Raw genomic sequence first — 13,237 nt, 5'->3', positions numbered from 1 at the left:
ATTATTCATATGTCCCCTGACACCAAAGCAGGGGGTTATTACTGTCACTGAGACCTATGTTGTGGGCTACTACTGTGTCCAATAAATCAATAATGTGAGTTATTTATTGGGTCCACTGACTTCAATACTTCAGGTTATTATTAGGTCCACTGATACCAATACTTGGATTATCATGGGGTCCACTGACATCAATAATCAGAGTTATTATTTTGTTTACTGACATCAATGATGGGGTTTATTATTTGCTTGGTGGTTATTATTACTGTCACTGAGACCTATGCTGTGGGTTACAACTGTGTCCAAAGAAACCAATGATGGGAGTTATTTATTGGGTCCAGTGAAACCAATACTGGGGCTTATTACTGGGTCCACTAACACCAATACTGGGGTTGCTATTGGGTCCTCTGACATGAATGATGGAGGTTGTTATTGGGTCCACTGACACCAATGCTGGGGGGCTATTATTACTGTCACTGACACCTATGCTGAAGGTTACTACTGTGTCTAGTAAAACTAATGGGGGTTATTTCTTGGGTCTGCTTACACTAATGCTGAGAGTTATTATCCACTGAGACCAATACAAGGGGGTTTATTGGGTCTACTGACATCAATGCTGGGGGCTATTATTTAGTCCACTGACACCAATGATGAGTTTTATTATTGTGTCCACTATTTGCCTTCCTCTGGATCAACTATGGGTATAGAATTGTGTATATGGAGGCTTCCTATCATTTATTTTCTATTGGTTGAACTAGAAGAACTAATGTATTTTTTTGAATCTAACTATGTAACTGTGTAACACCAATACTGGGGGTTATTCATGTGTCCGCTGACACCAATGCTGGGGGTTAATATTACTGTCACAGACACCTATGCAGGGGGTTACTACTGTACCAATGAAACCAATGATGGGGGTTATATATTGAGTCCACTGACATCAATGCTAAGGGTTATCAATTGATCTATTGACACCAATGGGGGGTTATTATTGGGTCCACTGACATCAATTATTTCATGTATTATTGGGTCCACTGGCATTAATTATTTCATTTATTATTTGGTCCATTGGCATCAATTCTGGGGGTTAATATTGGGTCCACTGACATCCGTTATGGGTGTTATTATTGGGTCCACAGACCTCAATGATTGGGGTTACTACTGGGTCCACTGACATGAATGGGAGGATTGTTATTGGCTCCACTGAGACCATGCTGGGGTTACTATTGGTTTCACTGGCATCAATGATGGGGTTGTTATTGGTTCCACTGACACAAATGCTGGGGTTATTTATTGGGTCCACTGACACCAATGCTGGGGGTTTTATTGTTTCCACTAACACCTATGCTGAAGTTATTATTGGGTCCACTGACAATTATGCTGGGGCTTATTTTTGGGCCACATACACATATGATGGGGATCATTATTGTGTCCCCGATACCAATTCTGATGGTTAATATTGGTCCACTGACATAGATGATGGGGGTTACCATTGGATCCACTGACACCAAAGCTGGGGGTTACTAGTACTGCCACCAATGGTACTTATTTAACCCCCACCTTTTTCTTTGTGGTGCGTTGTGGTAAAAATAGAGAGGGACTGAAATGTGTTATAGCCCATGTATAGGCTGCCTAACTCAATGCTATGAACTTTGAACACGCGGAAACGAGCTGCAATTGTGTGGCCCTCTGGAAGCGTTATGTTGGGGCCCCCTCTAATTTCCATAACTGTCCTATATGATGTCCCGCCAGGTCTTGTCATGTCCCAAGAAGTGGCCTTCCATCCTCCATTAGTAATGTCTTTATTTTCTGCATAAAGTTGGTGAATTGATGTGTGTCCCCCCCAGGTCACTGTGTACAGCCCAGGCTGCTCTTGTAGATGAGGTGATGATGAATGGGAGGATAGTCCAGGCTTCATTCACACATGTGAGCAGTGCTAAGCAGTAGCACCATCCTACCCTGTGTGTGACTGTCAGCCTCTCCCTCTGGCTCCTCATTACCCAGCATGCAGCGGGGGATTTAACACCAAGATGGCTGACACTATGGAGGAGTATGAGAAAGACGCTGGCTGCGTCCCGATCCTGCACCCGGAGGTGAGTTGTTTGTCATCGGCTGCCCGTGCACCGGGATGGGGGGTGCTGGAAGTCGGGGAGCGGGGCCCCCCCATAATGGACGGCTGGAGGCCGGGGGGCGGTGTGTCCGCTGCTACAGAAGATGCTCAGGGAGGTGCAGGGGAGCATCGCGGCCTGTGTGTATTCTGGGGACACCGGGGACGTTATCTGCCAGTCCCGGGACACCATAGCAGGTCTCCCATCACTGCATGATCGGGGACTGTCACTGACTCCACCTGATGTGTCATATCCGCACCCCGGGGGTCACCGATCTGCCTGACAGCCAGGAGACAGGTGTGATCAGAGCATTGTGGCCCTATGTGTATGTCAGGGCCCCATAGAAGGTGGTGATCGCCCCCATCTCATCATGTCCCATTCTTTGGACGGTGAGCTGACCATCTGTGCCCCCAGAGGAGGGAGAGCCCAGGGCTCTGTACACACTGGATAGCTGGGATTGGACTATGGAGGCCTGGGTACAGCATGATCATAGATATGATTGTACACACAGGGCAGATCTCACTACTGTATTCTGGAATCTTGTGTATACAGTCTGATCTAGTTGATGTATACATAGATCTGATTGTACACACAGCAGAGATCTGTGATTGTATTCTGGAATCTTGTGTATACAGTCTGATCTGGTTGATGTATACATAGATCTGATTGTACACACAGCAGAGATCTGTGATTGTATTCTGGAATCTTGTGTATACAGTCTGATCTAGTTGATATATACATAGATCTGATTGTACACACAGCAGAGATCTGTGATTGTATTCTGGAATCTTGTGTATACAGTCTGATCTGGTTGATGTATACATAGATTTGATTGTACACACAGCAGAGATCTGTGATTGTATTCTGGAATCTTGTGTATACAGTCTGATCTGGTTGATGTATACATAGATCTGATTGTACACACAGCAGAGATCTGTGATTGTATTCTGGAATCTTGTGTATACAGTCTGATCTGGTTGATGTATACATAGATTTGATTGTACACACAGCAGAGATCTGTGATTGTATTCTGGAATCTTATGTATACAGTCTGATCTGGTTGATATATACATAGATCTGATTGTACACACAGCAGAGATCTGTGATTGTATTCTGGAGTCTTGGGTACAGTCTCATCTGGATGATCTGTATAGTGTGTATATATATGTATGTATATATATATATATATATATTTATTTTCACATAGATATGATAGTAAACACACCAGAGATCTGACTGTATTCTGCAATCTTGTATACAATCTGATCTGGATGATATATACATACACACAGCAGAGCATGTGACAACACTGAAGAAATGACACTTTGCTACAATGTAAAGTAGTGAGTGTACAGCTTGTATAACAGTGAAAATTTGCTGTCCCCTCAAAATAACGCAACACAGCCATTAATGTCTAAACCGCTGGCAACAAAAGTGAGTACACCCCTAAGTGAAAATGTCCAAATTGGGCCCGTAGTGTGAATATTTTGTGTGGCAACCTTTATTTGCCACCACTTCCTTAACTCTCTTGGGCATGGAGTTCACCAGACCTTTACAGGTTGCCACTGGAGTCCTCTCCACTCCTCCATGATGACATCACAGAGCTGGTGGATGTGGGAGACCTTGCGCTCCTCCACCTTCCATTTGAGGATGCCCCCACAGATGCTCAATAGGGTTTAGATCTAGAGACATGCTTGGCCAGTCCATCACCTTTACCCTCTTTAGCAAGGCAGTGGTCATCTTGGAGGTGTGTTTGGGGTCGTTATCATGTTGAAATACTGCCCTGCGGCCCAGTCTCTGAAGGGAGGGGATCATGTTCTGCTTCAGTATGTCACAGTACATGTTGGTATTTATGGTTCCCTCAATGAACTGTAGCTCCACAGTGCCGACAGCACTCATGCAGCCCCAGACTCCCACCACCATGCTTGACTGTAGGCAAGACACACTTGTACTCCTCACCTGGTTGCCGCCACACACGCTTGACACCATCTGAACCAAATACGTTTATCTTAGTCTCATCAGACCACAGGGCATGGTTCCAGTAATCCATGTTCTTAGTCTGCTTGTCTTCAGGAAACTGTTTGTGGGCTTTCTTGTGCATTATCTTTAGAAGAAGCTTCCTTCTGGGATGACAGCCATGCAGACCAATTTGTTGGAGTGTGCGTCATATTGTCTGAGCACTGACCGGCTGACCCCCCCACCCCTTCAAGCTCTGCAGCAATGCTGGCAGCACTCCTACGTCTATTTCCCAGAGACAACCTCTGGATATGACGCTGAGCACGTGCACTCAACTTCTTTGGTCGACCATGGCGAGGCCTGTTCTGAGTGGAACCTGCCCTGTTAAACCTCTGTATACCTCTGGCCACCATGCTGCAGCTCAGGTTTAGGGTCTTGGCAATCTTCTTATAGCCTAGGCCATCTTTATGTGGAGCAACAATTCTTTTTCCCAGATCCTCAGAAACTTGTTTGCCATGAGGTGCCATGTTGAACTTCCAGTGACCAGTATGAGTGAGAGCGATAACACCAAATTTAACACACCTGCACCCCATTCATACATGAGACCTTTTAACACTAACGAGTTACATGACACCGGGGAGAATAAATGGCTAATTGGGCCTATTTGGACATTTTCACTTAGGGGTGTACTCACTTTTGTTGCCAGCAGTTTAGACATTAATGGCTGTGTGCTGAGTTATTTTGAGGGGACAGCAAATTTACACTGTTATAGAAGCTCTACACTCACTACTTTACAATGTAGCAAAGTGTCATTTCTTCTGTGTTGTCACATTAAAGATATAATAAAATATTTACAAAAATGTGAGGGGTGTACTCACTCTTGTGAGATAATGTAGTTGTACGGGTTCCAAGGTCCCATGCTGCTTGTCCATCCTTCCCCTTTTTTTATGGGTGATTTCTCTTTAAAAATAAACAAACTGTCAAAAAAAGTAAGCGTGGCTGGGGGTGTTAGTTGATTACATGAGAAGTGAAGTTCATCCCAATTTATACATGAACTGGCCCCTGCAGACAATGGTCCCCATTAGGGTAAAGTGGTAAACCTCAGACATGAAATATGAACAAAGCATACCCCTCCATAGTGTGTGTTTGTCTCAGTTAGAAGCACTAAAGCCCCGTACACACGTACCGATTGTCGGCCGTAAATATTCGGCCGACGACCGATCGGCTGATTGTAGGCTTGTTGGTATGATGCTTCCGACAGCCGACAGCGCACTTTCGGCCAAAAAGAATCTGTCGTGCAGGCATTAAAATTTTTGTTGGCCAACACCAGAACGGCCGATTGTTGTTGGCCAACACCAGAACGGCCGATTGTTCGCCAGTCAGTACAGATTTGGGCCGACAGACAGCAGATTAGCAAGACTGGGCATGCTCAGAAAAGAAAAAAGACAAGGAAATTTAACCATCACATGACATCACTTCTGCAGTCGGCTGTTGTTGGCCGACAAAATTCGTGTGCAGTCTTTTGCAGTTTTCAACAGACAAGACAGCCCTGGACAAAAGACGGCCGATCGTTCGGCCGACGATCGGTACGTGTGTACAGGGCTTTAGTGTCACTTTTGTCTGCTGCTTCACTCCCCTGCTATCAGCATGAATCACTTCTGACAATTTTTTCTGACACCAACAGAAAAATGGTGGCAGGCGAGGGACCTCCAGTAGACTGACCGCCTCACCTCTTTTCCTGTGCTGTGTGGAAAGGGTTGGGGGGTCTCTTCCCTGCAATCAGCTCGCAGAGTACTCCTCACTGGGGTCTGCAGGGTGTAACTTCAGCCCTCCACCCCCTTTTTTTTTCCTGACAGCTCAGACAAGCTTTAAAATTCAGCCCTTTAAAAAAGATGTAGAGGAGAGGACTGCAGATAAACAGGTACAACCTATGTAGGAGGATTTCTTTCATCTCTGTGTATCACCTGAGGCCAGTCCCTTCACTGGATAAAGGTAACTGTTTACAACTACTTTTGTTTTTCAAAATGTTGCTCAGGGTTCATTTACATTCTCCTGCACAATCCATCTTCCTGTGTGAGTGGTGACTTCTGTTTTACAGAGCAAGGCAAGGTTTACCTTTTTTTCCCCTTCCATAACGTGATACTAAAGTATAATGTTTTTGGTTACAATAAAAGGAAGATATTATACTTACCTGCTCTGTACAACTACATTGCAGAGAGAGGTCCCTTACCTCCTCTTTGGTGCTTCCCTGACGGCGCTGTCCTCTTCCACCGCCTGGCAGCGATGTCATCTTCCTAACAATTCGAGCACTAAGTAGGGACGCGTTTCCGAGCTGGACTGTGTGCATCCATAGACACACACACAGCGCCGGTAATCCACACCTCATTTCCTTCTCACAGGAGTTTAATGCCAGCAGTAGGAGCCTATAGCTTCCTTTCCCTAAGTGTCTCAGAGACCAGGAAGTGGAGGAGCAGTGCTGCAGCCAGGACAGCCCTGGAGCCAGGTAAGATTTTAGGGAGCCAGGGGTTGGGAAAGATAGTGGAGTGTTTTTTACCTTAAAGCAGTGTTCCAGCCTCCCTCTCCAAAAATGAAAAGTCAGCAGCTACACATACTGTAGCTGCTGACTTTTAATATTAGGACACTTACCTGTCCTGGAGTCCAGCGATGTCGGTACCACAGCCGATGTTTACATCGGCTGTCGGGTGCTGCCGCCGGCATTTCTGGTAAGGGAACCCGGCAGGGAGTCCTTGCGCTTTCACGGGCGGAACCCTACTGCGCATGCGCGAAGCGTGCTACGCATTCGGATTAGCTCGGCGGCGGGGGAAGGAGGGGGGGGCCAAACTTGCGAGGGACAGTGCCGCGGCGCCGTCTTCCGGAAGTGGGGAAGGATACCTGTCAAAAACAGGTACCCGTCCCCCCCCCCCCCTCCCCCCTAATCTCTGTCTGTGTCACAGAACCCCCCACCCCACGTCAGTAAGCATGAGGCTCACATTTAACCCTCTTTGATCACCCATAGGGTTAACTCCTTCCCTGCCAGTGTCATTATTACAGTAACAGTGCATATATTTAGCACTGATTACTGCAGTAATGTCACTGGTCCCCCCCAAAAGTGTAAAAAATGTCAGGGGTCCGATCTGTCTGCTGCAATGTCGCAGTCCCGCAAAAAATCGCAGATCGCCGCTATTACGAGTAAAAAATAAAATAATAATAATAAAAATGACATAAATCTTTCCCGTAGTTAGTAAACGCGATAACTTTTGCGCAAACCAATCAAAATACCCTTATTGCGATTTTAACCAAAAATATGTAGCAGAAAACAAATTGGCCTAAAATGTTAAATTTTGATTTTTTAATATTTTTTTTTTTTTTTTTGAATGTTTTATATAGCAGAATGTGAAAAATGTTTTTTCTTTTTTCAAAATTGTCGCTCTTTTTTTGTTTATAGCGCGAAAATTAAAAATCGCACCAAAAGAAAGCTCTATTTGTGGGAAAAAATGACCTCAATTTTATTTGGGTACAACGCCGCACGACTGCACAATTAATTGTCCGTTATAGTAACGCAGTGCCGAATCGCAAAATAGGGCCTGGTCAGAAAGGGGGTCAAATCTTTCGGTCTTAAAGTGTTTAAACCATTGCTGTGTAAAACAACCCATTTAATTTAAAATTGAAATAAGTCAAAAATGTGTGTATAGATATATATAAAGAAAAAAGACAAATACCTTTTTTATTAAGTGATCAACCCTCTGTTATCAGCTACATATGGACTGGGGGAGGAGAAGCATCAGCACACTGAGCTTCCCAGTAAAATGCTTTACATGGAGGGGAGCATTCCAGGACAAGTCTGATCATTGGAGGGGAGCAGACTGAGTTCCCTGCACAGCTACATAACTGACCATGCTGTGCACTCATGCTTGGTGTGGTCAGTTTTTAATAGGAAAGCAGAGGGACTGGCAGGAACACCAGTGATTTTTCCACAAACAAAGCACTACAAAGAGAACAGGATATTTTTCCATGCAAGTATATGGCACAGCAGGCACATATCAGGAGTATGAAATGCTGAGGTCACAAACACTTTAAAGCTGGCCATAGATGGATTGACATTCTGCCAGTTTGGCAGGCTGGCTAAACTTCGATCAGTGTACGGCTGTTCTTGTTTGTGAGAAGTCAATCTTATAATCAATTTCTCGTGAACAGGCATGTTGGGAAATGTTTTTTTGATCAGCATTGCAGCGCTGATCATTGTATTTTGACAGCGGAGGAGTCCCACTGTCAGAATAAAATAGCACAGCGAGGAGGATTCCTCCTTCTACTTCCATTTAGGTGGATGGGGGAATCTGTTCAGTTTGGGCAGATCAAAAAGATGGCTCCATGTATGGCTCCTTCAAACTCTCATTGTTTTTCTATGCTCAGGGAGACACAAGTGGCCAGTACAGCTGGCCATATAAATGCAGGGCTGTATATGCTTTAAAGTGTTACTAAACCCAGGACCCTGCATTCACTATATTTGGTCTCCCACACTACACAGAACATGGAAATGCAATCATTTTAGTAAATATAAACTGCTAAATATCTTTTCTCATCAGTAGTGTATAGCAGTCTTGTGGTTTCTATCAGTGTCTGGCCGGGCCCTGGTAAAGTTTGTAGGAGGAGTTTTCATACTGCACCAAACTGTCCCATTAGGATGCAGGACCCCTGACCCTCTGTCTGGAAAGTGCTGATTGGCTCTGTGCTGATCACATGCACTCTCCCAAGAAAAAAAACACTCTAGCAATAGACACCTAACTGAGCATGTGCAGCCTGACTCCAAAGGCTCTGTCTTTCCGGACCTGTTCTGTAGTCAATGGAAGAAGAGGATCTGTGCACACAGGATCAAACAGCCTTTTTACACAATGCAGAGGATTAACCCCTTAGGTTCCACAGTGAGTATAACCGATATGCTTTACTGCATACACAGACTGATTTTACTGTTGTGGGTTTAGTAAGATTTTCACACTTAGAGGAGTTCTGCCTGGAGGAAAAAGAATGTAAAGTCAGCAGCTACAAATACTGTAGCTGCTGGCTTTTAATATATAGACACTTGCCTGACCAGGGAGCCCGCAATGTCATCACCCCAGCCGAGTTTTGGATCGCCTGCCATGTGCTGTCACTGATATTCTTTCTAAGGGTAACCAGCAATAAAGCCTTTCAGCTTCACTGCCGGATCCCTCCTGTGCATGCGCGAAGTGTGCTGCACATTCTTAACCGGTTGCAGACCGCCGCAAGTACATATACTGCGGCGGTCAGCTCCGGCCAGGCAAAGTGACGTACTGGTACGTCACTAGCCTGTCACTTGCTTGTGAGCCAATAGTGGGCGAGCGCACACCCGCGGAGGCGCACGCCCGCCCCGGCTCGTTCCCTGAGAAGTCCGTGCGTGTGACCGGCGGACCCGATGTCCGCCGTGAAGGGAGAAAGGCAGGTGGCTGATGTAAACAAGCCGCCTGTCATTCTCCCCTGTGTAGGAATGGTGATCATACGGTTCTACTATGTAGGACCGTTGATCACTGTTCCTACACCAGTAGCCATGTCCAATCACAGTAAGAAGCACGCCCCTAGGGACACACTTAACCCCTCCTTCCCCAATAAAGTTAACCCCTTCCCTGCCAGTGTCATTTTGCAGTAACAGTGCATATGTATAGCACTGATTACTGCAGTAATGTCACTGGTAATCCCAAAAGTGTCAAAAATGTCAGTCAAGGGTCCGATCTGTGCGCCACAATGTCGCAGTACCGCAGAAAATATCGCAGATCGCCTCCATTACGCGTTAAAAAAAAAAACACCAAAAATGACAAATCTTTCCCTTAGTAAACGCGATAACTTTTGCGCAAACCAATCAAAATACGCTTTTTGCGATTTTTTTTTTTTTTTTTTTTTTTTACCAAACCTATGTAGCAGAAAACAAATTTGCCAAAAATGTTAAAAAAATTTTGATTTCTACATTTTTTTTTTTGGGGAATTTCATATAAAAAAAATGTGAAGAATATTGTTATTTTTGCAAAATTGACGCTCTTTTTTTGTTTATAGCGCAAAAAGTAAAAATCGCACAGGTGATCAAATACCACAAAAAAAAGTTCTGTTTTGTGGGGAAAAAAGGACATCAAATTAGTTTAGGTACAGCGTCGCATGACCGCGCAATTGTTCGTTAAAGTCACGCAGTGCCGAATCGCAAAATAGGCCCTGGTCAGGAAGGGGGTAAAATCTTCCGGGGCTTAAGTGGTTAAAGGGCTTGGCGGGGGGGGGGGGGAGGGATAGGAGGATGGAACTTTTGGTATACGGCGCCACGGCGCTGTCTCTTGGAAGTGGGGAAAGGGTACCTGTCAATAACAGGTACCCATTCCTCCCTCCCACGCTGAAAGGTGCCAAATGTGGCACCGGAGGGGGGAGGAAGCAGATGAGCAGAAGTTCCACTTTTGCTTTAAGCTGTGAAGGGCAAGTACAGACTGGCATGGAGCCCACTCTCACACTCCTGTAGCAGATGATGCAAGTCTGAAAAGAATGGTCGCACACCGCTGGTATCTTTCACAAGAAATTTATTGGAGACGGCTCAGACTGAACATAGTTCTGCCATAATATACTGTCTGAACAGTCTCATGTACATTCAGATGTTCTTTTTCCCCTAGCACAATGCCGATGCTTTTTTGCATACAACCACATACATTTGAATAGAGCCATTTAATGAAATGATCTGATCAGTGTGCTGTTGCTTTGCTAAGCAGTGTAGAATTAAACAAGCCCCTAGGTTACTTTATTGCTCACTTAACCCATATTTGTGTTTATGGATTGAGAGTGCCCAGTGCTCTCCATATGCTGTGAATGGACCCTAAATGATACCAGAATAATCATGCTGAGTTGACATAATTTATCATCTCAAGACAAGGATGGATCTGTTGGTTTCTGTGACCTATGTGTGGAAACGATTGGAGTATTGGGTGTAAATCCATGGTGTTCTGGTCACATATGTACTTATGTGTGTGGTTGAATGCTTGCTATGCTTTGTTTTTGCTGTTTTGTAGATCGGTGTGTGAACCAGCAGGGTATGTGGCTTTAAGGGGCAGATGTCTTCTTTGTTATAGTTGATGGTATTGATTTCAAGTAAACCTGTCCTATACAGGAATACCAACACCCAAGCTGAACAGCAAGCACCATAAGGGACCTCCCCCCTTCCCTAACAAACACTGAAAGCCTATTCACAAAAAAAACAACTGCTATTGATTACATATGCACCTTCTCCCCAGCCACTCACCACAATGCAGGGCTTAGCATGTATGTTTTATTTTACCAACATTGTGAACTGTAAACCGTTCCCAAACCCGGACAAGGTAAACTGATGTAGTAATATTTCCAGGCATTGGGCCTGATGTGGGTCTGCCATGGTCACCGGTAACACCAACAGCAGAAGTGTGAGATCTGAGTCAATGAACAGTCCGGCATTTTTGGTTTGTTGTTTATTTTATATGTGGATGGGAGAAGGGAATGAGTGGGATACTCCTCTGGCTCAACTAGGTACAAATTGGGACACTTGAGAAAAAAAAAATGGCTTTCAGCGCTGACTTGATGCCGACCAACGCTTGCTGGCGCTTGAAGTCACTGACTTGCTGTACTGTATTGAAACTGACTTCTGACACTCTGGTTAGCTCAAAAGTCTTTGACACTGCTTCCTTCAGTTCTTCCTGACTGAGGTAGCCTCTTGTAATGCTTGCAACTCTTAACACTGTACACTCTGCACTTCAGGGCCCAACCACTGGAATCCCCTTTGCTCTTCAGGGTCAACACTGGCACCCCCTTTACTTTTGCTCCAGCACCTGCTAGCTAGCTCCTGGATCCCTCTCACCTTCTCCAGGGTGGTGCCATCTCACTTGGCAGACCTCCAGGGGCAGTTTGTAGTACTCACGACTGGGAATGCTTTCCTGAAACTCGTCCTCTCAGCTCCGCTGGTCCTCGGCACAGCAGATCCTCTCTGCAGCTCAGCTCAGCCCAGCCCTCTGTCCCCTCAGGCAAGTCGCCTGGGACACCCGATTCCTCTGACAGGAGGAGAGACAGACGTACTCTCCCTCCTGGGACTCTGCTTCCCGCCAAAGATGCTGTGTCATGTGCTCCCCTCAGACTTATACCGTCTCCCAGAATGCTGTACGGCAGAATCTGCCTTTCTGGGGTAGATACAGGCCTGAGTGCACCATTGGCTGGGTTTCCTCCACTGCCCAATGAGAGCCCTCATTGGGAAACAGTGGGGAGACTCCCTAACACAACAGGCACACCTGGGAACACATGACAGCCTAGCTGAAAATCATGGCCCTGCTGATAAGCAGACAAGGCCTACTATACTTTACCTAGCACCTACAACATAAGCAAGACTTAACTTCAAAAAGAACTAATGGCAAAACTTTGTTTGGAGAGAATAAGTTGTTGTGCTTATAACACCCATTAGTGTATTTTTTTTTGGTAGATTTCCCTTTGTTTCCTGCACCATAGCCAAACCAGGAAGTTAGAGGAAATCCCTCAAAAGTAGTGAGGGAATCCTTGGTGTTCATCAGAACAAGTGTCCTCATTGGCTCATAAAGATAAATGATTTTGGACGGCTGCACTTCCAAAAATCCTCTTTATTTAAGCTCATGTGATAGGTGGTTAACAGATGTAGCAGAAGAGATGGAGGTAAATGCGTTTAGCGCAAATGTTAGCGCTCAGGCAGGATAGATAAAGACCGATTATGTAAAAAAAAAAAAAAAAAAAAACTTTTTTTTTTTTTTTAATCAAATTTTATTTTAATAAAATGCTTTAGGAGTAAAAAAAAATCTATTTCAAGAGTTTTCTATTTAAGATACATTAAAGTGGAACTGCACTGCGTCTGAGCACCACAAACCAAAAATGCTATTTAATTATTTTTTTATACTCTCTCATCCACCCATGTCTCCATGCTTTTTCTTGAAAAATAATTTGGAAAAACACCCCCTGGCATTTCTGTAGTAAGGTCAGATGATTTATGTAATTATGTAAATTATGTAATTTACTTTCTGGAATCCATTTGCCCTTAGCTCAGGCATTGGCTGAGCTGAGAACCCTCCCTCCTGTCCTCAAGACTTCTGAAATGTATGACATCATTTGCCTGGGCATGGAAACCAGAACGGAACTGAAGAAATGTAAAT

The 13,237-nt window shown here is 44.8% G+C and overlaps 1 protein-coding gene across 1 annotated transcript in view; it reads left to right on the top strand.

Annotated features, from left to right (window-relative positions):
• The first annotated feature begins 1,967 nt into the window (after positions 1 to 1,967).
• ZDHHC17 (zDHHC palmitoyltransferase 17) overlaps positions 1,968 to 13,237 on the top strand; it is a 109,353-nt gene continuing 98,083 nt past the window's right edge. Inside the window, exon 1 of the mRNA XM_082257120.1 lies at positions 1,968 to 2,090. Coding sequence (XP_082113246.1) covers positions 2,028 to 2,090 — 63 coding nt within the window. The 5' untranslated portion in view covers positions 1,968 to 2,027. The remainder of the gene's footprint in view (positions 2,091 to 13,237) is intronic.

Source organism: Pelophylax lessonae (assembly GCF_965119305.1).
Source record: "Pelophylax lessonae genome assembly, chromosome: 4".
Taxonomy (NCBI): Eukaryota; Metazoa; Chordata; class Amphibia; order Anura; family Ranidae; genus Pelophylax; species Pelophylax lessonae.
Note: the sequence above shows the minus strand (reverse complement) of the source record. Positions and strands in the feature narration are given on the sequence as shown.